Raw genomic sequence first — 26822 nt, 5'->3', positions numbered from 1 at the left:
GCCCCTGTCCCGCCACCCCCCCCCCCCAACAGGTGACTCCTGCTTCACTCAAGTCTGGAGACCAGTGGAGTCCACCCTCTGAGGTCCCGCCAGCACTAATGTTTGATTTCTCTACAATTTCTATTAGAGAAGTATACGCATCCACCTACTCAGGGCCTGCCCTTTGTCATCCCCATGACAGGCCATGCAGGAAGGATGGAACTAAGGCTCCGTTTACGAGTCTCCCAGAGAGGAGCCAAGATTATCAGAGGAACTAAATACGGTGCATTCCGACATGGGAATTCCTCCCAGCAAACAGGCTGAGGTAGGGCGCAAGGGCCTGAGGCGGGACGGTTACAGGGGAATCCTACCCAGGGATACATTTAGTTCACTTCAAGTTTCCAACAGAGGGATTTAACAGGTTTAAAGCAGTTTTCTATGAATCTTTGTCTAGGGAGTATATGTACAAACAAACAGGGAGGGGTTTTTTTGATTTTTTTTTTTTTTTTTAGTAAAAAGTTAATCGGCTTAAAGTGTGCAACTAAATAAGCAAAGCTTACATTAAAGTGACCCACAGAGAAAGGACCCCATGGAAAGAAAGTTCTAAGAAATACAATATGGCCTCTATGTTCTTTTGTAGTTTCACGCTATAAATATTCATGGGGCGGTGTTAATGGGGTCCACAGCTCTATGCAACCACAATAGTTTTTTTGTTTATTCTCAGGACCATGAACTTTGAAACCATGAACCTAAATTTCAGGACTCTGCATTCAGGCGCATTTGCAGAGCATGAGGGGAGAGGTTCGGGCTCTCGGAGGACAGAGGAGAGGAAACGGGGCGAGATGTGAATCACGCCTCCTGGATCTTTTGGTTGAGATTAAAGAGTAGGGTCTGTTTAGTATGGGAGGCCTCTTGTCTCAGGGTGTCCAGCTGCTCCAGCTTGGGGAAATGGCCCTCACGAGGGACAGACAGCTTAGTTACTCAAGCATATGGCACAGAGGAGTGGGGAGTTGGAAATATTTTAATTGGATCAGATTTGTTGCAAGTTTCACATTCTTTAAAAAGCTAGTCTGAATCATGGACTTTCTAAGATGGAGAGAGCTGAAAAGCCATCTAAGCAACGTCCTTGTTTTCCACGTGAGGAAACAGGTCCAGGAAGGTCAGATGAGGTGCTCAAAATATCACATCCTAAAGCTATGTCTGCTGACGCTCACCCAGTTCTCTGTCCCTACACCAGGGATGGCAAATATGAGACAAACATGTGCTCCCCTCCCTCAGGGCGGATATCCCTAATCATGGCCCTCCTGTCCATGGAACCTGGATGCTGTCTCCAAGCCCATCCCAACACAGGACCAACACAAATTGATAGAAATGGCTCATGAGCTGGGACCTCTTTGCCACCTACACCCCATGCCATGCTGATAACATTCATAACCTATTATCCATTGGTTCCAGCTAAGGGTTTTCTACTCAAAGCCACTTCCAGCCTGAACTCAGCAGTCTGAGAGTGTGCAGCAGAAACACAGCCGGGCCTTGGAATCCACAGGGCTCTCCACGTTAACGGTCGGTCAGGACCTAGGAGAGCACCGCGTACAGATGGCTCTGACAGCAACTGAGCTCTGAAAGCTGGTTCCACCTCAAGCGAACACCCAGCCCTGCCTTCTGCCTCGGTTGGCAGCATCCTATTGTACGGATACGCCAGGGGAGTCCGGCTGGTGCCCGAGCTGGTGGCCACCTGGCTCGAGGCAGATAGGGCCGCCTGCCTCGCCCCTGCATCTACATCCCGATATGGCTGCACCAGCGCATTTCAGAGCCATGGCACATCTTCACTTTCCACGCAGGACTCACTTGGCCTGAGAAATACCTGCTCAGCTATTTCCCAGAAAAAAAGGATTATCCACTAGATTGGCAAGAGCAGGAAGGTAGGCCATATTCGCAAGGTTATTTAAATTTGAGAGCTCAAAATAGGTTTCATCTCATGCACCAAGCCTGCTCAACTGGTAATGTTTCTTTGAGCACTGTGAGGTGATTTCTTGGGTCCATAGAAAAGAGCACCATGGTCAAGTAGCCGTATCTGCCTTTGACATGGGGGAGAAGTGGCATCCCAGGTGCCACACATTGACCATTTACAAATGTGTGTTTGAAAGATACTAAAAATCTTTCCACCCATGTAAAAGAGTATTTGCAGCAATCCTGAGGTGCGATGAAAGTTCCGATACTTACTCTCCACCCTCTCTGCCCTGCTCTGTGCCCAGGAAGGCTGATCCTGTGGACTGCATCCTCCACGACCCCTCCCCCCCCGGGCTTCTGGTGGCATTCAGGCAGGAGGAGAGCCTGGCAGATGAGATGGAAGAAGAGGGAGAGACGTGGGCATTTCTTCCCTTCTTTCCCCCCTGTTTTGGTGCTGTGTCTCTCACAGCAGGTGCATCCCTCAGCCACTTGCCCTCCAGCTCTGTTCCAGCTCCTATAACGCTGACCCCTCCCCATCCCTTCAGCCACAGAGGTGGCTTGCTGGCCTTCTTCGTCCCCTAACCCTGCCTCTGTAAGTAGTCTCTTCATGAAGGTCTCTTCAGTTGAAACAGCTGGGGTAAATTCTGTTTCCTGCTGAGACCCTGGCTCCCTTTGTTCTAAGAAAATCCTTCCATTATTTCCACAGCTATATAGAAATGATGACATTCACACTGGCAAGGTGATTGGCTACTTTGGCCTAAGAGAACACTTTCATTGCTTAATTCCAGCAGAATGTGACTTAGTGCTATCTTATACTTGCTGTGTTTCAACAGCCTGAGCTCACAGGAATCCACTCAGTATTGGAGAGAAGGGTGCAGTTTAGGTCCTAAGAACCAGAAGCTTCTTGGGCTATAATTTTGCATCTTACGTGCCTGATTCCAGGACCAGGCATATCTCATAAGCCCTAATAACTCCACTGTGGAATGATCTTGCATAGAGCCACACGTTAGCAGCGCAATTATGCAGGACTCATTCTGAAGACAAAGGCCCACTGGAGACTCTAAGTAGTGCAGAACGTGAAAAGATATGCCAGGCAGAGGGTAAAGGAGACCTGGGGTCCACCTCTAGGCCATAGCTACCAATAGCCGTCTCTATGACCTTGGACAAGTTACTGCCCCCTTCTCCCTGGCCCTCAGGGATCTCACAGGAAATGTGAAAAACTTAGAATAAATGATCCTAGTAGTTCCTTCTAGCTCTAACATTCTACAGGATTTTACTCTAAGATCATATCTGGTATATCTGGCTAATATTCACGAATAGTAATGAGCTTATCCTCATTTTGACTAAATTTTCTTCATAAAGGTCCAGCAACTTTAGTCTACTATGGCAGAGATTGCTTATTATCCACGGATATCTTTTCTCCCTTCTTCCATAATAATAGAACCTCTGATTTTCAGTTCCAGGTCTTCCAGAAGAAACATTCCCCAGACCCCCCATATAGCTATCTGTGGCCACATGACCAATGAGATAAAAGCCAAAGTAGCAAATGGCATCTCCTACAAACCTTCTCATACATTCTTTGTCCCTTTTACTTTTCCATGTCTCCCATGTCTAGATGGTGTTTGTGATGGTTTGAGCTCTGGATACCATCTCAGGCCATGAGGATAAAGGCCTCAATCTTAGGAGAATGAAGGGGCAAGCTGTAAGGAGATTGTATCCTGGGGAATTGCCTGGAGCAGAAGCCATATTGGACTGGCATTGCAGAACCTCCAGACTTTGATGTGAGAAAGAAACTTCTAACTTGTTTAATCAATGTTTCAGCTACCAATGTATTGTTTCTCAGCTCTAAACCTACCTTTAAAAAAAAAAAAAGATTTTTATTTTATTTATTCATGAGAGACACACAGAGAGAGGCAGAGACACAGCAGAGGGAGAAGCAGGCTCCCTGTGGGAAACCTGACATGGAACTCAATCCCAGGACCCTGAGATCACACCCTGGGCAGAAGGCAGATGCTCAATCACTAAGCCACCCAGACCCCTAAATCTACCCTTTTTCTGTCATACTTTGTGATGCTGGAGCTGGGCCATTGAAACATTATTCCTTTGCCACCTGCATGACATTAGGCTTTATCAGTAGAGGGCACTAGAGGGATAGTGCAAGAGGAAGTGATTTTTCTTCCTAGTTCAGGTGGTCTCATCTCTCTCATTCCTATGGAGTGGTTGCCAGCAGTGTCCAGGAGCCCTGCTGCTGTCCACCCTTCAGAGTGTTGCCCAGACTCCAATGGACGATGCCTCACTCATCAGTCTTTTCCTGAAACATCTCAGTGAACTCCTCCAACTTCCAGTAGACCACAGGCACACCCTCTCCTATGATGTTAGAAGGTAGGGTTGGGGTGGGGTGGGGTGGCCTCTCTCAAGTTTACTCTTCAGTCCCTAGTAATTTCTCTCCACATCTTGTTGTTTCTGTTTTCCTTAGAGTTCTCCAGTAGCCACTTCCCTTTTGCTAGTTTATAATCCTTTATATTAAATGTTTGAATTAGTTCTCAAATTACTGGTGAGATTTCAGTCTCCCAACTGGACCTCGATGGCCATAGCCAATTAATGTGGGTCCATTACTAGCAAACCCTAAATCTTAACTGACACAGCCCTGCCATCATCACCATGAAAGAAGTGAATGATATGGTACAGAATAAACTTTCTGCTTTTTAAAAATCTTCTCTTCAAAAGTTATTTGTGACAAACATGACAGATAAAAGGTTGAAGTTCCTAAATTTAAGTTTCTACAAAATGTTAAGCATTCTACAAAATGCTCATCCAATTAGAAAAGTGAGCATGATGGGGATCCCTGGGTGGCTCAGCAGTTTAGCGCCTGTCTTCGGCCCAGGGTGTGATCCTGGAGTCCCAGGATCGAGTCCCACATCAGGCTCCCTGCATGGAACCTGCTTCTCCCTCTGCCTGTGTCTCTGCCTCTATCTCTCTCTCTGTGTCTCTCATGAATAAATAAATTAAAAATCTTTTTTTAAAAAAAGAAAAGAAAAGTAAGCATGAATAGAAGAAAAAAAAGCTTATAAATAAGAAGGAAACAACAGGAGCACAAACAGGAAGTGCACATAGCAAAAGAAATACAAGTGATCAAAATAAATTGTTAAAGGTTCAAAATCATTTGAAAAGGACATACAATTATAATATAAATGCAAACTGAAGAAATAGCAAAATTATTCTTCTCTTATCAAATCAGCAAAAAATGTTTAAATTAGAATACAGAGGGACATCTGGGTAGCTCAGTGGTTGAGCGTCTGCCTCCACCTTAGGGCATGATCTCGGGGTCCAGGGATCAAGTTCCACATCGGGCTCCCTGCGAGGAGCCTGCTTCTTCCTCTGCCTATGTCTCTGCCTCTCTCTCTGTGACTCTCATAATAAATAAATAAAATCTTTAAAAATATACAGAATGTTAATAGAGATTCAAAGGAATGAAAAAATTTGAAGGGCAATTTGAAAAGAATCAGAAGGGATTCAGTAGGGAATCAGGGAATCAGTAGGGATTTTTTTCTAAAGAAATAATGTTAAATGCACATAAAAATCCAGCAACAAGGATGACTCAAGCATCATTGTGTGTAAAAGCAAAAGAAAAGATTGGGGAAAATTTCTATGTCCAACAATAGGGGATCTATTAAACAAATTATGGAGCATCTACACAATGATGCACAAAACAACTTAAGTCAACATTACAGAAGTGCATCTATTACATAAATAGCTTTACTATCATGGAAAGAGGGTCATGATACTCAAGTGAAAATGAAACACCAGCAGGTTCAAAGCAGTATATACAGCACTTAAAGAAAAAATAGAAGCACGTCTAAGAATTTTTTGGAGTAATACACAACAAAATGTCAACAATTACTTCTAGGCCATGGAATTACCAGAAATTTTTGCTCTTGCTTGCTCTTTATATTTTCTAAATGTTCTTCAGTGGATGTGTATTAGCTGTGTAATTAAGAAAACTGTTTTATGTTAAAAAATAACATGCCCATGTCAAGGACACCTCAATGCTTATTGAGCATGCCTTGATGAACTCATTCATGTTTCCACTCTGATCTTGAGATGCATCTCATCTTGGTGCCTCTCCCACACACAGACCATGATCTCCCTCCCATCTTCTTTTCCTTTCCATTCCCAAGGCCATAGCCCAAGTCTGGTCCTCATGCTCTCAGACCTAGACCTCCTGGTAGTCCTCCTATTTCCTGCTTCTACAGATCCTAAGCATTATATGTCTTCATTATAATAGTCCTCTGCTCAAGAAACATCAATAGCTCCCCATTTCTTAAAAGACATGTTTCAAATGTGTCAGCTTGGCATCCACTATTCCAAGGTAGGCCAAGATCATGGCTTACCACCCCAGCTTACCAGGAAAGCTTCCTTGATTTTCTTATGGTGATTGCTACCTTTTCCAAATCCCTCTGGTATCTCATTCACTCAGTTTTTCATTTGGTAAATACCGCTTGAGCACCCACTACATGCCAGGCACTGTGCCGATGACCGGGAAACCAAGTGAGTCTTGTTTCTATGCCTGGAGCTCATTGTCTCATATGGAGACAGACACTGAGCAAATAATCATACCAATAGCTATACCCAGTAATGGACTGTAAAAATGCCATGCAGAGAAACAAAGATGATGAGAGATTTAAGACATCAGGGCCTAGGAAGGCCTCAGAGGGCCAGGGATAGGGAAAAGGATATGTATGCTGAGGGTCCTCAGCAGATCTGATTTTGTAAACAGGATCAAGCATGAGTTTCAAAAGGACCACTCAAGCGACAACGTGGAAAAGAGACTGCAGGAAGCAAGTGGGGCAGCAGGAAGATGTGTTCAGGCATGGTCACCATTAGCCCAGCTGGGCGCCCACTTTAGACTAAACGATGGCAGTGGAGGTGGAGGGAAGGGGACTGGCAGCATTTGGGCTGGACTGCATGAGAGGGGAAGGAAGAGACAGGTATCCAGGGTGGCGTGGGGATTCTGGTTGAAGCACTTGGGTGGACTCTGGTACCATGTAGTACCTGCCACCACAGAGCCCAGTCCTCAGGGAGCCAGGCTGACTCTGAGACGGGGTGAGAGGATGGGAAACCAGTGCCAGCTCAGTGCGGGGGAGAACTGACCCAGGAACTTGAGAAAGAGCTCCTGTAGAAGGTAGCCTGCTCCTGTGGGAAACTGGCTCAGGCACGACTCACATCAACTCAAGGCCAGTAACCCAGGTGGGAGGAAGGGGAGGAGGCTGGGTGCAAATTGCAGGATGAGCGGGGAGATAAGTGGCCCAGCTGGCGGAGCAGGCAAAGACTCGGGGCTGAACATCAACACTCAAGTGCTCGTGCAGGCGAGCCTGAGAATATTTATTGGTAATTGACAGAAGTGGTTAGAGGGTGGCGTGATCATAGATAGGTCTGTAACCAATCAGCAGGAAAGCTCGGTTCCTGTTGCTATGTTTGCATCCAGGCAGAACTGTATTATGAACAGGCTAAGAGGATACCATGAGAAACCTGCTTATATGCGTTTGGTTTATCTGTCATCCTCCCTCTGCTTCATGGATGAGAGCAAGCGAGCTGTGGAGCAATAAATTATCACTCGCCACATGCTATGGATCCCAAGAGAACTCTTTGCAGCCCTGAGAGGGAGAGATAAGCATACAGAGGCCACAGAGATTGTCACTTAGAGAGAAATTCTTAAATAGGGAGCAATAACAGGAGTAATAGTAACCACAGCAAGGAGAGGAGCCAACGATTATTAACTGCTTGCTGAACACTTTTGTCCACTGCCTAACTTAACCCTCCAAAAAACCTATTAGATGGGTTTTCGTATCATTCCCATTTTCCAAATGAGAAGACAGGCTCAGAGAGGTAAAGAAATTTAGTGAAAACCACACAAGCAGTGAGGACAGAGGCAAGGTTTCATGCCATGGGCTGCCTGAGCCCCAAAAAGTCTCTTAAAAATGACATTTCACTGATCTGCTCTGTCACCCAGATGGCCCATTCACCCAGAGTATCCTTGGGGAAACATGCACCACCTAAGTCCTCTACCTCCAGGGTGAAGAGAGTGACCGGTCCCGTCATCCTCAACCAACCTGACACCATGGAGTGCCATGAACCGAGAGCCTTCAGGGACAGATGCCTTTCAACACTTTGTATCATTCTCCTCTAGGCTCTGGGACTGAGAGCACTTTGAAGGCCAGAATTGTCTCATCCTCATTGGAGTCCTGGCCCCGGATAGAGAAAAAGGTAGGGAGAAGGCGGCAGGCTATGGTGCTCTGGGGAGCAAGCACACCAATGACCTTCATTGGGCAGCACAGAGGCGCTGGTTGACAGTGTGGAGAGATCCGGGAGAAGGGAAGTGGCTCCAGGTTTGGAGAGGCCACATGCTCAGGGAAGACAACAAGGGTTGGAGGATCCTGTCCCATTATGGATGAGTTCGGTGTCCCATGCAGGCCCCAGCCCGGCTTCTCCCCTGTGTAGCACTTGGACATCTCCCAGTGCCCACAGATCATAAGAGCCCAGAGCATCTCCCGTGAGTGCTCAGATCATCTTCTGGCTATTTGAGAGACCAGTGGAGAGAGGAGAAGGAAAAGAGCTTTGAAAACCATCAGGCATGGCCCAAAGCTCTAAGGCAATGCTGTAATCACTGCAAAGGTTAATAGCTTAGTTCTTCTTTTGAAAAGCACGGTGAGGGGTAAGAAGGCAAAGGTTTGGGGAATCAATGAAGTAACATCCTCTATGCAGATTGCTTGACTATGGGTCCATAGCAGAAGGACTGTGCCACCATCAAATGTGATGTGGATCCAAATCCTGCTTGCACCTCAGCTATTTGCAACATGAAAGAACGAATGCTTTTATTTTTTAAGTTTTTTAAAAAAGATTTTAGTTAATTATTGGAGAGAGAGAGCATGAACAGGGGGACAAAGGGAGAAGGAAAAGCAGACTCCCCGCTAAGCAGGGAATATAATATGGGGCTTGATCCCAGAACCCTGGGATCATGACCTGAGCTGAAGGCAGGTGGTTACCAACTCAGACACTCAGGTGCCCTGAGGAATGAATGCTTTTAGAAAGAGGAATGGCTGGGGAAGAAGGGGGGAGGGGGAGCCATTGGCTGAATGGAGGCTTGAGCCCAATGCCATTCACACATCTCCAAATAGTCGGGGGTTGGCTTCTCAGTGGATCCTAGATACCCAGTTGGTTTGCAGGGCATGGAACCACCCCCCTCACCCCCACCCCTGATCCAGCAGAGCATCAAGAAAGCCAGACATTCATGGCAGATTGTTTTCAGACCAAGGTCTTTAAGTATAGAGGATTGGTGCAGCATTGGTGTTGTCAGGAAACATAAAGCTCTGGTAACATTATCTGGCTTTGGTTGTTCAGATACTCAGTTTCTTGCCACTTGGAAACCTTGTCGAATTTCGGTGGGATGATAATAATAAAAACAATAATATTTACTGAATATTTGCCATGTTCCAGGCACTATGCAAAGGCTTTGTCTATTTTAACTCCTGTAATCTTCATAATAACTCTATGTTGTAGATATTAGTATCCATATTTTATGGTTGAGGAAACTGAGATTCAGAGGGCTTAAGCAAGTTGCTTAGGGTCCCAGAGCCATTAACTGGTATAGTCAGAATCTGAACTTGGGCACTCTGTCTGTAGAGTCTACCCACTTAGCCCCTGGGCTCTCTCAGCACAGAAGGTGGTGCTGCTCATGGGACTCAATTTATCCACACACTTTTTGGACATGACAGGTTCTCCAAGGGCCACAAGATGACTGCAATATTTCATATTTATTGAATGATTCCATTTGTGAAGCACAGTATCAAGTGCCTTTCTCATAACAAGCTTACAAAATAGGAGTTTCTATTAACCTTATATAGACAAGGAAGCTGAGGCTTGAAAGACTTTGAGACTTGCCCAAGGTCTCACAGCTCTAAGTTACAGAGCCGAGAAGGAGAACCTCAGTCAACCTGTCTCCAAAGCTTGGGTCCAGAACCAGCAGGCTGGCTAGGAGCCTACCCAGTTGTGTCCCGAGAATGGCTGGAGAATCAGTGAGAAGCGGAGGTCCTGAACCGACCGCAGGAGGTACTGCTTCATGGGACAACCTGCGGACCTGTCTACACCTGGCTTCTCTCAGCAGCCTCTTCTTGCAGAGGAGGCCATGCCTAGCCCTGAGCTGGACACTTCCAGGGACAGGAGTAGCTCCAATTGGCACTTAGGTGCCCCTCCCTTGTCCCATTGGACAGAGGATTAAAGAATATGCTCCCAACATACATGCCACTCCCAGAAGAGGGTGTGAGACACGGATCACTGGAGGATTGGCAAAGAGAGAGAAGAGAACATAGGTTCCACTGGTGTCAGAGTTGGGGATCCATGTTGGATGATGCCATTGAGGACTTTGTCTTCAGAACTTGAGCTCTGTCTACAAACACAACATCAGGAGTCACAGGACTATCAATGTCAAGCAGAAGGTCTGGGCAAGAAGCTCAGTTTCACCATGTGCAAAATGGGAACTGACACAGTTGCCGGTTTACTCCTGGGGGCTGGCTAAAGATCGAGGGGGTGGTATTCTTGCTATCACTCAGCTTTTGGACCATTCTCACCCAAAGGGGGCCTCCCCTCTACCAGACACTGTTTGCCCCAATGTGCGTGTTGGCCACTGTTGGGACCTCTGGGTTCCATTGGGTATCTAATGGCCATGCTCTCTCTGCTTGCTGGAGTTGCTGTGTCTCTGTATGATCATTACTCAGGAGCCGAGCACTTCATTTCCTCCCCCAACTCAGCCCTAGCCAGTCCTCACCTTCACTTACTTTAAAAAAAATCTTTATTGAGCTATAACTCACATGTCATAACACTCACCCTTCAAAGCATTTAGGAGACACTGTTTACCAATAATTATTATCAGGTCTGATTGAAGAATCCATAACTACACTACATGAAATCAATTGTTCATTTATTACGAGAATTCAAATTCCTCTATAGCATGTCAACAAAAGAGCTCAAGAAAGAGTTGTATCTTCTCTGTGCTCTAATGATGTACACGTCAATCACTGAACACCTGCCTGTGCCAGAAGCTGTGCTAAGCACTTGACAAATATTGAATCATTTAATTGTTTCAGCAACCTCAAATAGTGAATATTAACAGTTCTTTCCAAGTGAGGAAATGGAGGCTCAGAGAGGTTAAGTACCTTACTCAAGGTCACAAAGCCCTGCATAGGCAGCAGATTTTGAATCCAAGTCTGTCAGGTGTCAAAACCTGTGCTCTCACCCACCACAGGCCCTGCCCCAGGGCACGTCAGGGGGTGATATATTAGAAAGAGAGATGAACTAGATGCTGTTCCTGCCTGGAGAAGTGGGAAAATAAACTTTCATTTCCATACAGCCCTGAAATATTTTGACTCCATCAGATCAGCACCTGCCCATCAGCAAGGACACCACGACAACTAGAAATGACAATAAAGTTGTAAAATGCCAGCTGCCGTCCCCTGAGTGTGGCCCACAGGGGAGTGTGGGAGTCTGACAGGAGAGAGTAGGGGTGCCAGGGAGATGAGAACAGGCTATGTTGGGAAGACAGGCCTCTAAGAGGCATCATGGAAAACTCAAAACTGTGCTTACGAAACCAAGGCATCTGCTCCTGCCACGAGGGATGGAAACTCCAGGGGTGAGGGCTAAGCACTTCCCAGGATCCCATGATCTCCCAACTCGGAGCCCACTAGGTCAGGTCTGCCTCACTACTTTGCAGGCTAACGGTGAGCTAGGAGGTCCCTTCAGCTACAGACCCAATCCACATAGGGTCAAAATCATCATTCCCTCATTCGGCAAATATTAATAAGTATCCCACAATGTGCTAGGCACCACTCGAGGCACTGAGCTTAGAGCAGCGGCCAAAACAGACAAAAATCTCTGACCTCACAGAGTAGGACATTCCAGCCTTGCATCAGTAATGTGAGGGCTGCTGGCAAAAGCTGTCCCAGAGAGTACTGTCCTCAAGGTCCCTGCGTGGCTCTGAAAATCAAGGCCTGATTGGTAAAGTCAGGTGCCTGGGAGAGAATGACAAGGTAGAGTAGGGCCCCACTTTCCAGACAGAAGTAAGGTCTGAAAGTGTGGGAGGGATGCGAGCTTCCTCATGAGGAAAGAGTAGTTCCCAGACCAACCACTGGCTCCTAAGCTATAAGCCACCAGAGACTATATTTATTTATGTAGCAATAGATTTTTTTTATCATATATGAACATGGAGTAGTGAGGAAGGCCCTGGTATTTATCAAGCCGCCAGCTGAAAAGGAAAGCTGGCTGTCGGCCAGTTTCCTTGGGTTTAATAAATCCAAAAGGCCATACAGTATTTTACAGTTTACAAAGCACTTTTTCATCATTTGAGTTTCATGTAGACAATTTTGGTGACCTATGTCACACATCCTCAGCTTAACTCTGGGCAATTCCATGTATCACTGCATATCTCCCCACATTTCTACTTAAGAGCTTTTTTTCAATCTGTAGTGACCATGGTGCCTGCACACAGACGCAGGCTGGATATACTGGAAAGTTAATGCCTGGAGGAGCATGGCAGGTCCTATTTTCCCAAACTGGCTGAGACAACACCCCCTATTCCACATGCTCTTTTAACAATATGACTTTGATACTCTTCCCATGGAGAGCTGCGTCTATATTCCTTCCTCTGCAATCTGCAAAGGCTTGTGACTATGATGGAAATGAGAATACGCAGCTCCTGAAGCAAGGTCACATAAGGCAATATAGCTTCCATCTGGTTCTCTTGGGACGTGTGCACTTAGAATCAAGCAGCCATGCTGTGAGGAAGCCCAACTAGCCCACGTGGAGAGACCACACAGAGGAGCCACTTGTAGGTGTTCTGGCCAATAGTCCAACTGAGCTCTGGGCAACAGCCAGCCTCAAACCACCAGATGTAAGTGAATGGGGCTCCAGATGATTCCAGCCCCCCTCTCCCATCACCACCACCTGTAAATCTTCCCAGCAGAGGGTCAGACATTGCAGAGCAGAGACAAATCACCTCTGTGGTGCCCCTTCTAAATTCCTGATCTGGAGAATCACCAAAACAATAAAATGGCTATTGTTCTATGACACTGAGTTTGGGTGGGCTTTTTTTTTTTTTTTACATTGGAAACAAAAGAAGGAAGAGCAGACAATGAAGGATAGCAGCCTTTGGAGAAACCCTCCAGCCTCTCATCGTATGGGCAAGGAATTCTACAAGACTTTCTGGAAGCTGTGCAGGGGTCCTGGTGGGTGTAAGATTCCATCAACAAAAGCACCTACTTCAGTTCACTTCCTTCATTGGATTTCCTCCTCCCTTGTTCTACTCTTCCTGCTTCATTGGGATCACCTTCCTAATGAACTATCTACACACAAGTCCTTGTCCGAGGAATCCAGCTATAACTAGCTGCAGGTCACCCTACAAGGCAAGTAGTTTATTCCCATCCCCATTTTGCAGATGAGAAGATTAAGACATAGAGAGGCGAAGTGACTTGCTCAAGGCCACAGAGGGAGTAAAAGGGATAAGGACCCAGGCCTTCTGGTGCTGAATCCAGCTAAAGAATCGTGGGTGAGAGCAAATGGGCAGGAAAAGCCCTCAGAAGCTTTGCAAAGGTTTCTTTCAGAAGCATGGTGGTTGCGAGGATGTCTTATAATTCGCTGTCAATTGAACCCTTGGCCACACTTAGAGTATCAGATGAAAACCAAACAGCAGAGCCGGCTGTGTACTGCTGGCAGAGACCGTGCCCAGAAAGCCCAGTGTACCTTACCAGCCCCAGGCCAGGAGGACTGCACACATTCACTCCCAGTCCCCCAGCATCTGATTTGAAAAGCATCCCTTCTCACAGCATTAGGTAGATTGTTTATTAGTAAATTTAAATGTTATAGTTTAAAACTTGCTTCAAAGGTCCACATGGAGATGTCCTTTCACCAAGTTTCTAGAAAACCTGTTTGTAAAGAACCTAAATATATAGCTAGGCACTGTTTAAAGCACTTTACTAGGAATCATCCTCATTTATAAACAAGGACATTATGGCACAGAGAAATTAAGTGTCTTGCCCAAGATCACACAGAATGTAAATGCAGAGGAAATGGTGAAATTCGTAAATGGTGAAAAATGGTTTTAAAAATGGTAAGAGTGACAAAATGGTAAATAGTAAAATAGTAAATGGAGAAACACTTACTAGTTTGGTCAGCCTCTGAGAGACCGAGTTGGAAGCACAGGTCACAGAATCACAGAACACAAAGTAGAAAGGATCCAGGAGCACAAATTCAAATGCCCTCCTGGTGTGAAGTGGGCACAAGGCAAGACCCCCAACGTGGGCCAAGAGAACCAGCTCCTTGGGCCTGTCAGTTTGCAACCCCAGCAAGTCTAATGACCTCATCCTGGAGATGAGCAACTGAGGCCCAAAGAGGAGGGGACTTGTCTAAGGTAACACAGCTCCAAGAGGCCAGGACCAGATCCCATACTCTCCTCTCTAAACCGTGTCTGCAGCATAATGGAGGCTCCCACCCAAGAAGGGACAGGTGGTGGTGGTGGGGGGGGGAATGTTTTAGATTCAAAGCCCTGAAGCCCTCCTTCTTGGCAGAGGAGTCAGGAAGTTAGGACTTGACTGGGATCGGATGAGAGGCTGCCCCTAAACATTTGGTTTAAATGTGGAACCAAGCAATGCAGTGTTCCCCCTGAGCTGAGTGGCATATCCTTCCGTTGGGACCTCAGTGCCTGGTGAACTGCTTTTTTTTTTTTTTTTTTCTTTTAGGAAAGAAAGCTTTTCCTAATTCAGGGAATTTCCAGAAGCACGGACAGACTGAGATGTGACCTTTCCCCAGGTCTCCCTTGCCATCGCCCTCTTCTGGCCACTCTTAGAATGAGCACAGCTTGAGGAGAGGCTAAGGCTACTGGAAGACCAAGGATGGCTGTGGAGCACGGAGGGGGCTGGAACCAATCTCCCGAGATTCTCTACTCTCCAGCCCTGCCCACCCATCCCATCCAGTCTGCAGACTCACAGAACACGCGGGCCCTGGTTATCCAGCATTTTCTACAAAATTATTGGGGAGAAATGAGGCCCCAAGGGGCAAGCCTGCCTTAGGGTTATTCCATAAGGCTGCCACTGGGAGGTGGGGGCCTCTCTCAGGCTTATGCCTCTTTCACCCAGATTTCCAGCATGCACACCAGCACCCAGCACACCAGAGGTGCTCAGTACATTCTTGAACAAGCCGATGACGGCTTCTTGAGTCCAGACCCCCGATGCCCACATTAGCTCCCAGAGGCCCCAACACAGATCCAGTAGCGTCCAGGATCTGACAGTTTGTTTCAGGCGATGGTTGATTCACCTCCTTACCCTCCCCACCCCTCCACCCCCACCCCCATTTTCACAGCCTCAGCTTCTGTGTTTTCGGGGCAAGGCCGCCACCATTCCAACAGTGCTCTGGAGACCCTTCTCCCTGGTCACGAGCTGGGTCCCATGAGGAATTGAGATACCTCAGTCGGGACATGCTACCTGCTGATGTTCTCTCAAATGACCCAGGAACCCACACTTCTGCCCACCTTCCTAACTCAGAAGCCCCACCAGGCACAGCAAAGGTGAGTACTCTGCAGGACTACTCCCGCAAGGGAAAAGCAGGCCCCTCAAGTCTGGTTTGAGCTTCAGCCTTCGCAAGATTCTCAGGTCTCACAGCCTCTGGGGCCTCCGGCCTCCTAGTGGCCTGGTCTTCCGCGGACCCGGCCCAGTTCTGGTCTGTCGGACCTGCAGCCTGGCCCTCAGCCAGGTCGTTACGGGACCACCTCGTTATTCATTCGCAGAGAATTTCCCCACGCACCATGAGGCCTCCTAGAATGACTGTCCCCAGTTTGGAGACGAGGGGATTGCGGCTGCTAGAGGTCTCCAGGGGGTGAAGAAGTGGGGCCACGGGGGGCGGCCGACCGCTGTCTGGGGGAGCAGGCGGGCCGCGCTCCCCGCTCCCAGGGCTCAGGCCCGCCGCCGCCTCCCGGGAGCGCGGGGCCGCTCGCACCTCCGGGACTCCGCGCCCGGCCCGGGGGCGCTGCCGCCGCGAGCGCTCGGGCTGGAGGCCACGCCCCTCGGGACGCACGAGCCGCTGGTGGCTCCGGGATCCGAGCGGCGGCGCCGGGGCCGAGAGCGCGCCAGAGGGACCCGCGCGCCCGCCGGCGCCGCTTCCTGAGGGACTCCAGCACCTGCCGGCTTCCATCTCCGCCACCCCAGGCCCGGGCCGCGCCGAGGGGGCCTCAGGGAAGTTTGCGGCCCCTCGGGGCACGCGCGTTCTCCCTCGGCTCCCACTTTCCGCGTCCCCGCTGTGCAGCGTTTCGGGGTTTGTTCTTCTCTTCCCTGGAGCACGCACGAGACCTCGGGAAACTTTGCGCACAACTTGCAAACGCCCGGAACGGGGCCCGGGGCTCCCTCGAGCCGGGGAGGGGCGCGCCCAGTCCCGCACCTGGACGTCGGGCGGCCCGGCCCCTGGCTCCTCGGCTGTGGGCGCGCTCCCGACGCCGCCCCCGGGGCGCTCCGCGGGCCTGCGCCCGGGACGTCCCAGCCGGAGCGGCATTGTCTTCCCGGGGAGCGGGGGAACCTCGGGGGAGGGGCGGGGAGGGGCCGGCCGCGCGGGCTAGCCCACTACTCATTTGCATTTCAAAGGCAAACTTCTGCCGGACTTCCCCGGCCGCCGCGGCGGCGGACCTACCGGCTTTGCACGGGTCGTGGTAGTGCTCCAGCGGCGGCTCCGCGCCGTCCTCGCCTTCCAGCGCCGAGGAGTCCCGGGCGGCCTCCGAGCGCTCCGCGAGCCCCCCCGCGCCGCGGGGCAGCGGCGGCGGCAGCAGCAGCAGCAGAGACAGCAGCAGAGGCCCCGGGGCCCCGAGAGCAGCTGCCCCGGGCATGGTTGCGAGGCGCCGACGGAGACCGCGGGAGTCGCGTGCGCGGAAAGCTCGGCTCGGGCCAGGGACCGTGCGCCCGGGAGGTCGGCGGCGGCCGGGCGCACGATCAGACACGGCTGCCCGGCATGGCTCGGGCGCGGAGCGAGCAGGGCCGGCGGCCGGGGCCGCGTCGGGGCGCCCGGGGAGCCGCCGCTCGGAGCTCCTTGCCCGGCGGCCGAGGCTGCGGCGGCTGCGACTGTGGCGGTGGTGGCGGTGGTGGGAGCAGTGGCCGCCCCGCCCCTCCGCCCGGGCTGGACCACACAGGCCTCGCCAGGGGCCCGGGGCAGCCAATCACTCGGGCGCCCGAGGCGAGGCCCCTCCTCTTCCCGGCACCTCCGCAACTTCGGAGGAAGCGGAGCGAGGTGAAGATGCTGTAGGCAAGGACCCGGGGCCCCCGGGCCCCCCCCGGCCCCCCCCCCCGGCCCCCCCCCCCCGGCCCCCGAGAGCGCTGCTCCTGAAGATCAAGGCTGGACTTCCCGCCTAGTTTCACTCGCCTCAGTCACTTTACAACTCCCGGACGCACACGTGGCGGCTGCGAGCTCAGGGCCAGGAGCCCCCCGTGAGCGGTCGGCGTCGTCATCCACTGGCTCTGCTTTCGGACAGTTAATCTCGCTGGTAGCTTTCAACTCGTAAAAACCAAAGATGACGATTCTCCCAGCTTTCTCAACATCCCTCGTCCAGCCATGAAGGACGCTGGCTGCAGCACCCACCTCACCAAACGTAGTGGCTGCTGATATGGGTGCCTTAGGGGAAGAATTATTTAAAACGACAGATTTCCCCTCTCGGTGACCCAACCCTTTAGCAAAACTGTTTAAGATGCTTCGTACAGGCAAAAAAGATTGACAAATGAACAGCTGTACGTGCTATTTGTGTTAAACTACAGGCATGTTTTTATTAAATAAGCCACTTACCATTAACTTGATGGAATAAAAATGACCAATTTCTGAAGCCTGGTTATTTTTTTTTGACAATTAAAAACATATGCCCAAATAATTTAGAATAATCAAGAGATATTTGAAACCCACTCCCACGTTGTACCTTAAATGTAAAAATTGTCAGAACTGAGCCATTTTGACTTAGAGACATAAAAAGTACTATTACCATGAGGCATTTCAAAGACCTTTTTATGCAAGCAAAATTGCCCTAATCAAGAAGTAAACCATACCAATGTGTAGAGATTTTTCAGCATCACACCCAGTAGAATCTCTTTTTCATTTAAACTGCAAGGAAAAAATGAACTAAACTTCCTTTTGGGTTTCCACATGATTTCACAGCCACTAATGACAAAATAGCTGACAGAGAGCCCAGAGCTGGGCTTTTTATGCAGGAGTCAAATTTCTTGCATTAGGATAGTCCATCTTATTATGATAATCTGTCTTACCTATTAACTAGGTAACGAGTCCTTCAAACCAGTAAAGACTTACAACTTAACCACTGAAGGTGACTATTGGGTATTTTGTCTTTATCTTAAGAAATCCAAGTTGACCCTGTTTCATCATCAAATGGGCACATACAGAATGGAGACAGGTTGGAAAAGAAGATCTGATTTGGAACTCGTGAGAGGAAGAAATTTGGGCGGGATAGATACCACCAAATGGCAGGGAAGAGGCCAAGTGGCCGTTAAACAGGCATGAGGTGTGGGAAGGGGTTGAACGCCATTTCTGCCTGAATGCTGGAAGGAGTCAAACCCAACGCCAGAGTTCCCTGCATTCAATCCAGTGAAGGTCACCACCTGTCAGTAGACAAGTCCACAAAGTCAACATCTAAAAAGCCTAACAAACTTCTGTGACACTTCCAGGTCTCCAGATGGCACTAGGCAAACAGCCAACTGGCTTCCTCATTAGCAGGGAATTCCTCTGGAAAGTAGGACAATTATTACAGGAGACTTCTTATACAAGCCTTGAGGTTGTGAGCTTTTATTGCCTCTAATCCCCACCTGGTGAGTAGCTGCCAGGTCTTCTCACCAACACTCTTTGTCCAAGTATTTTGAAGACAGTGTGGTGCTCCTGAGTGAGCAAGCTGCACAGTTTTATGTCAGAAGTATTGTTTTGATGCTACTTGGGCTATCAACCAACAAATACCAACAAAACATTTGGATCACAGTATTGAGAGGTTAGATAGGAACTGAAAAGGGATGGTTAATCATTTTTATCAGATTTTTTAAAGATTTTATTTATTCATGAGAGACGCACAGAGAGAGGCAGAGGCATAGACAGAGAGAGAAGCAGGACCCTGTGGGGGAGCCTGATACGGGACTTGATCCCAGGATCCCGGGATCACATCCTGAGCTGAAGGCAGATGCTCAACCACTGAGCCACCCATGTGTCCCATCACTTTTATCAGTTCTATAGTTCCACAGTTCCTGATTTCACACTTTTATATATTAAACTCTAATCTGCGTTCACATAATTTTTAAAATACATGTATTTTAAATTTAAGTCCCATGGGAAAACTAGAGGTAGATTTAGAATCACAGTCTTTATGCTTGCAAGCTGCTCAGCTTAGTTCCATTGCATTCGTAATTATTCATAATTTTTGTAGGTTTCCTCCCCCATAGCTCATGGTCCTGTGGAAAACCTGCAAGTGGATACAACCTTTGCGCCCTGTTTAGTCAGATATCTATCATCCACCTAACTCATTCCATCACTTTCCATATACCCAGAGCAGCCCGGTTCTCTTGCAGCAGCTTTCGAACCCCTCCACTACCCCTAGTTTTCTCAACTACTCCACACATGGCACTTTCTCATTCTGCCATTCCAGGGCACTACACATCATCACCCTCTCCTCTGAGGTAGGGAGCAGAACCTCTGGAATAGAGCAGGAACTCTCATCTGCTGGTTTATTCCTTTGTTTACAATATTGACCACTGAGAAGGCACTTTGAGTTCTTTGGAAGTTCTTAAAAATAATTTAAATTACAATTTTTAGCAGCTATTTAAAACTCCTTGTAGCTCTTCTCCAAAACCTTTATCCAAGCTCCTCAGACACACCAGACCTTACCATCCACCTTTCATACTTCCAGCCCCAGTTCCTTCCACCTCTGTCTGTGCTCTACTCTTGTTGCATTAAAGACTTGCAATTGCCCTAATAGAGCCTTGCTGCTTCAAACCTGCGGGTGTCTGCTGGGGACAACTTGATAACCACACAGCCTGCATCCTCATGCCAACACCTATTATAATAGTTTACCACACTTTGGACACTTACCTATATATATGTCTGTCCTACCCTACTGGTCTATAATCAACTCCAACTTAGAACCACCTTCCATATTTCATTCTAGACCCTCCCTTCCCATTAAAGACCTTCAAGATTAAGTCCCATAATCTTAGCGGCTTAGACTGAGCCACTAAGAATAACCATGACATTGGCTAGTTAAAATAACTTCCATCAACTTCTCCCTATAACCATCTCCTTCCACTTTGTAAATTTGAAACTTTGATAAAAGTTTTTTGCATGTTTTATTTAAACATGCAAAGCTTTGAAAATAATTTATTTGTAGAGTATATTACCAACGACTCCACATGTCCCACTGGGGGCACATTCCCCCTTTTACTAATGTTAAACTGTAGATGAACAGTTTAATAAAATAGTTCTCTTTTTGAAATCCAGAAACTGGCTGTATAAGAGTCTTTTCCAACCACACAAAAAATGTTCATTAGAGATCAAAAGTAATCCAAATTTCTACTAACTTAAAACTACTTGGCCAACAGGAATTGTCAAGTATAGGTATGGAGGCAGCTAATAAAATCAGGGGAAGAAAAGAACTAAAAAAGGTTGACAAGGATTTAAATAACTAGTTAAAACTGGAAATGAAAAACAGAAGTACCATTAGACCTGAAGCAATGAACTACTGATTTTGATGTACAATAAAAATAACCCTTTCATTGGTATAGAACACTCATTTTCAATGTGATCTTTACCTGTATTATCTGCTCCCCAGGCTGGAGAGGTGATATCCCCATTTCACAGTGACAGTGGTCAAGAGGACTCTAATCTACTCAATACTTCTGGCCTAACATAGTACTCTTTGGCTGCTGTAGCTTCTTTTCTCTAATACCTACTGATCTACGTTATCAGCTTCACAGAATGGTTGTGAATACTGCTTATATAATACTGCTTTGACTAGACAACGTATTGTCAATCAGAATGACAGGCATGGGAGGTAGTGGGATTTGAGCATAGAAGTCAAAAGAAGTGATAAGTCAATAGAAGTCAAAAGAATCATAATAAAAGAGAAAAATAATTTTGTAAAGACAAACCTTATTATACCATTCTTGCACCTGTGTATGTGTATATATATATATATTTTTTTTTTTCAAAATAAGAAATAGGGGGGAAAAAGTAAAATCTTAGATTTTAAAGCCTTCATTTCAGGGGTCGGCAAACTGTAGCCCATTGGCTGTTTTTGTTGTCATATTGGAAAGTAGCCATGCTCACTGGTTTATGTACTATCTACTATGGCTGTTGTGCTACAGCGGTAGAGTAATTGTATCTGGCTCTCAAAGCCTCAAATATTTCCTATCTACCCTTTACAGCAAGTTTGCTGATTCCTGTTTGACTGTGGAAGGCTATTGGTAATCTCTTCATATGCATACCAATAATAATGGGTTATCCCTTATGCCTGGTTCACTTGTTTCAAAAAGGAAAGAAATAAAGCATCCAAGGAAAGTACATTTAACTTTTTATTATTTTAAAAATCCAATTTCGGTTAGATTAACAGACTAGATTAGAACCTCAAATGTATTTGATACAGTATACACTGGATATCTATTACTAAAAAGCCAGTTGGAACATGACCTACACAAACCAAAGGTGTGTACAAAATGGAAGTAATTATCAAGCAGTAACTGTTTTCTTCCAACTGATACCGATTGCCCGGGCTCTGTGGGGACTTAAAGGTTCAAATTTGACACTGATGAAAAAGCCCGACTGGGACTGCTTTTCCGTGTATACTCTCTTGTCCTTCCAAACACAATTCCATGTTATTTGTTCCTTGCCTTCAGATCTTACTTGTAACATTTCTAATGTTCAAATTACCTAAAGTGAGGAACTGGGGTAAACACACAAAGTTCTGCCTTGTCCATCAATCATCTGCACACCTAGTTCACTAATACTCACACGTGAGCAGCTTTCACACCAGTTTGTTTCCATTTCCTGATACAGCAAAATAACTTAATTTTTGCTTTTTTCTCTGCACAATTCCACCTACAGCTCCAAAAAGAATGTCAACTCAGACGGCTTTCAGAAAAGGCTCATAAGAGAGAAATAGTTATTCCTCATACTGAATTTAAGTCTTAGAAGACTTCTGCAGTTTTATGTTCACTTTTTGATCTACCCTACCTCTAAATCTAGTCTCTTTCTGTACACACTTCCAAACAATCTTTATAAATTTTCACTGCTCTGATCTCTTTAACATCTTGATTGCTAAAATATAGCTTCATAACCATCGAATTTTTATGAAGGTATAAAACATTAATGAATACTTGCATTTTCATACATCACTGCTCCTATTACATGTTCCAGTAAATCAATAGACTGAAGCCCTAAGACACACTGAAATCTAAACTTAAAACCCAGATGGAACTGCAGTGTATAGGTTACAAATAGGCTTTTCTTTCTCAGAATTTATATACAGAAGCCCTTCAGTATATAGCTTTTCCTGAACAAATTACATTAATACATTTATTTTCTTTTTTACATTTGTAAAAATTCAAGGAAATCTTAAAGGAAGATTATTTGCAAGACATAGGGCATAAGGTGGTCTGTAAACATTTCGGAAACAAAAGCTTTAACAAACGGAATACAATCTGTGGATAAACCCTAAATAAGTGGATTTTGGAAGAACTGGAATTTGCAGCAACCACCTTTATAAAGAGATCCGTCCACTGTCAATGGAAAACACCCAATCATATCATTCACCAGGTTCAGATATCACCACAGTACAATGAATTCTAAGAGGATGGGGCTTGATTTGTGGTCAAACTCAGCACAAATCAGGAGCCCAACATGATATACCAAAGAATGCTTTACCATACTTCCAGCCGTTCCATTTCCACTTTATCCTACCCTTGTACTAGGACACATGAATAATTATGTCAATTAGTAGTATAAATTTCAGGAGAAGCATGCTTATAGATGCAAGGAGAAAGTTTATCTTTAGTTTTAGATAGTGTTCAAAGCATCAGTTGATAAGTTGAGCAAATAATGTTAACATATGAAAAGACAGATAAACAGCATTAATGGAGTGGAAGAACCTCACCCTTTGGTTAACTTAAGTCATATTTTATTTTATTACTCTATAACCCAGAGCTAGGGAGCTAAACTGTTTATGGATTACATCTTCTTCAAAGACACAGACATAGCCAGCACCTACATAAAGGTAGAAACTAATACGTATTTTCCAAAGGACTTTCAAGGCAATTTATATTCATTTTAATGATACTTAATATATCTGGAAATTAGAACGCTTTTTTTTTTTTTTTTTTACCTGAAGATTCCCAAGGACTTGAAATCTATTTAGTAAAAAGAACTGGTTGACCTGAAAGTAGCTAAAGCAGTCATTTTTTAAAACCCTACATCTTACCTGCAAGATTCATGAGAAATAGATGTCATTTTACTAAGATAAAAGTTTGCTGTTCAATTTATACTCCATCAGACGATATGGTGTTGTAAGTACTTTACATGTGGTTAAAGAGTTATATTACATAAACCATTAAATATTGGCATTCAGTGTCCTTTCTTGTAAGATCTTAAAGCCAGGTGAGAAGAGAAAATGGAAGAGCCAGTAGACTGCATTTAATATAACATTTTGGCTTGAGAAAGGATTTACTACAGCTTCTGATCAAACTCCTGTTTGTTTATGTCAGCCATATTTAAGTGGTAAGAAACCAAACTTTTCACTCTTTATAGTCCTTACATATCACATTATAGGATGCAGAGTCAATTTATAGAAACATTTTGTAATGAAAACATGTTATGAACTATAAATGGCATGAGTTTCACATTGAAGTTTAAATACAGCGGTTTTGAGTCTTTCTAAAAATACCAATATACAGTATTGTTTTAGGTGGTCATTTGCATAGCAAACTATTAAACTAGAAACTCAATGGTTCTAGGAAAACTTCACATTATGGATAGTTCCAGAAAGATGTATTCAAAATTAAATCACTTCTCTTAGAAAACTGTAACCTTTATTTGCTCATCCATTAGTAAATAAGCTAGCCGCTTTTACCCCATCCCCCCTTTACATGGTACACCAAACTGAAGAGATTTTGTGCCACAATCTAATTCGAAGGGCTTACCATTTACTTTGTGACTATACTGGATAATCTAGATGTAAGGAAGTTTGGGGATTTTAAAGTGTGGGTCTCCTGTATTAGAAAAGCATAGTTTACAGTATATTTTAAAAACTGCATTCAGTAATAATTGCCTTTTGAAAAGATTATCTTCAAATTGCAAACACATCTATTTTCACAAAACAATTTGGTCAGGAAAGTTTATTTTAACACTCTAAAGCAGTAATGCTTTAGATGTTACTTAAGTGCCCCAGACAGGATTAACAAAATTAAATGTTTCTAAATTACAAATTTAGCTCCTGTAGGAGCCTCAGAAATTAAACAGAAGAAAACAATCCCCCCTCCCAAAGGAAGTATGACACACACATTTTGAAGAAATCCCAATGTTTCATGCAGTGGTAGGCAAGATGTAAAAAGCCACCCAAATTCACACATTTCTACACCAATCATCATCAGAAAAAAGTCCTCCGTAGTCAATCTGTACATCCAAATGCATTTGAGAATCTACACCTACGTTACATTATTTAATGTTATATACATTTATTACCCACCCCCCTTGTTTTTAATAATTTCTTATGTAAAACCTTCATTCAAACCCAAAAAAGATGTAAGACTAACTTGGGGGAAGGAAAAAGATAATCACTTTAGACATTCAGTTAAAATGTAGTTTATCTAAATCTCAAAATGTTTAATAAAAACAAATATCTTCTCCATTTAACACTTTGCTTTCTAACTGTACAGTAAATTGCATTGTAGAGAGTACACCTCTATCTTCAGACTGTATCTTCTTTGGATGGAATTAAGATAGAACTGAATAGCTTTAAGATAAATAAATGGGAAGTTGGTCCAACTAAGATGACAGCAGATATATTACATGCAGGATTTAATATTTTTTAATTCTCTCTTCAAAAAAAAAAAAAAAAAGGATGCAGTTCGATTGGGGGGAGGGGGAGTCAAAAAGAACCCAGATTCAATATATAAAAATGTCCCATAATAGGTTGACGATGGCAGTAAAAATAAGAGAAAAGAGTAATCTTTCTGGAACATCATTTTTCAATAACGTAGAAACACTAAGTGCCAGGAAGATTCTATTCATGTAATTTTAGCATCCAAGTTTCCCTCTATTTATTTTATTGGAACAAATGCTTTAAATAAACTATTTGTCCTCTTCACTGAAGAGAGCTGGTCTATTTCATCTTTAATAAGCTAGTTTTGGGGAAGATTAGCCATGTACTGTAGTAATGCCTACTGCATAAAATCCAAGCATTTGCTGTGAACAGTTGGAGAAAGCAGTCAGTAAGAACCTAGGATCAGTGGAAATAGATGTTACTTTAAGCCATCCAGGAAAGAGAGACCCACAGAGTACCCGTGTGAAAGCCCAAATCTCTTCTTGCGCTTTTTTTTTCTTTGCTGTGCAAGTTCCACCCCTATGAAAGAGAAACTGATCCGAAGTTCCAGGTTTTCTTGGGTCTCTAGTCAATTTTCACATTAGTATAGATTTTTCGGACAAAGGCACTTGTTCCCATGTAACCAATTGCTCCTGCAAAGATAAAATAAGATGTTGTGAAACAAATACATACAGGGTAGTATCCCATTTACAAACACTAAATGCTCTCTGCTCTGGAAAGCTATTCTTTTTTTCAATTCTTTTTTTCAAGATAACATCTTTTTTGTTAGTATTTGTTCTGAACTTATTAGAACCGTATCATTTGTTACGCAAATCACCTATTATTATCATATATCAGGTTAGACCTGATGTGATATTTTTAGAATTAAATATCAGTTATTACATGTATAATTAATAACTATATGAATTAAAATACATCACTTACAAAGCAAGAATAATTTGATAATGACAAAAATGTGTTAAATGAAAAAAACATGTCTTTTTAAAACTTAAATATAAATTTTTCTAGGTCATTTAAACCATTTTAACATGTTCCCCAAATCATCTGATACCTAATGGAAGTAAGAAGTGATGGGATTCTCTCAGAAAAAGACTGAGAACCATGGCCCAATAGCATTTGAAGCTCTAAAGAGGTATTTTCTGATGGTGTTTTTATCTTTAAATTATAGAAGCTCTGTGGTTGGTAAAAAGAAAGATATATTTGAAGAAGTAGATGAGAGAGACAGGTAAGTAGTGAAATGTTTTTTAATATTAGCTTCAAGTGAGGCTCAAAACACCAGAAAGCAAAAGATTTGTCTGTTTTGTTAGTTATCTACCTCCTATACCTTAAAAGAGTACATGGCACATGATAAGGTACTCAATAAATATTTATTGAATGAATCAATGGGATAGCTCTTTACTGCAAATTATACTTAGGTATCCTCAGAACAAGAGAGCTAGTCAATCAAATCAGAGAGAAGATTCTCCACTGCAATTAGAAATTTACCATCCAAGCCTTCCTTAAGTTAATAATGATACACACACAAACACATACATACACATAGACCCCTAATTAGTTACCTTTGAACTAACTTCTTTTCACCCACTGGTGACTATATGGAAAGAAAGAAGTCTATTTTGCGTTTCCTATATATAAACTGTACCTCAAGGTAACTACATAGACGATGAAAAGAATTTTCTTCTTATAGAAGAGCCCCAGCAAATAAATATAAAAGGAACAACAAAATTAGAATAACCAACAATGT

The 26822-nt window shown here is 44.9% G+C and overlaps 2 protein-coding genes and 1 long non-coding RNA gene across 5 annotated transcripts in view; 1 reads left to right on the top strand and 2 right to left on the bottom strand.

Moving 5' to 3' along the window:
• The window catches only part of TLL2 (tolloid like 2), a 122311-nt gene extending 105456 nt beyond the window's left edge, over positions 1-16855 (bottom strand). For both annotated transcript variants that reach the window (XM_072805865.1, XM_072805866.1), the window contains exon 1: positions 16648-16855. In XM_072805865.1, coding sequence (XP_072661966.1) covers positions 16648-16840 — 193 coding nt within the window. In that variant the 5' untranslated portion in view covers positions 16841-16855. The remainder of the gene's footprint in view (positions 1-16647) is intronic.
• On the top strand, positions 1566-15883 carry LOC140621075 (uncharacterized). The gene is made up of 3 exons (XR_012020790.1): positions 1566-1901; positions 8117-8193; positions 14712-15883. It is a non-coding gene; the product is annotated as an uncharacterized lncRNA (long non-coding RNA).
• A 4689-nt stretch (positions 16856-21544) lies between the features above and the next one.
• The window catches only part of TM9SF3 (transmembrane 9 superfamily member 3), a 67996-nt gene continuing 62718 nt past the window's right edge, over positions 21545-26822 (bottom strand). For both annotated transcript variants that reach the window (XM_072805863.1, XM_072805864.1), the window contains exon 15: positions 21545-25710. In XM_072805863.1, coding sequence (XP_072661964.1) covers positions 25643-25710 — 68 coding nt within the window. In that variant the 3' untranslated portion in view covers positions 21545-25642. The remainder of the gene's footprint in view (positions 25711-26822) is intronic.

This window comes from Canis lupus, chromosome 29, assembly GCF_048164855.1.
Source record: "Canis lupus baileyi chromosome 29, mCanLup2.hap1, whole genome shotgun sequence".
Taxonomy (NCBI): domain Eukaryota; kingdom Metazoa; phylum Chordata; class Mammalia; order Carnivora; family Canidae; genus Canis; species Canis lupus.
Note: the sequence above shows the minus strand (reverse complement) of the source record. Positions and strands in the feature narration are given on the sequence as shown.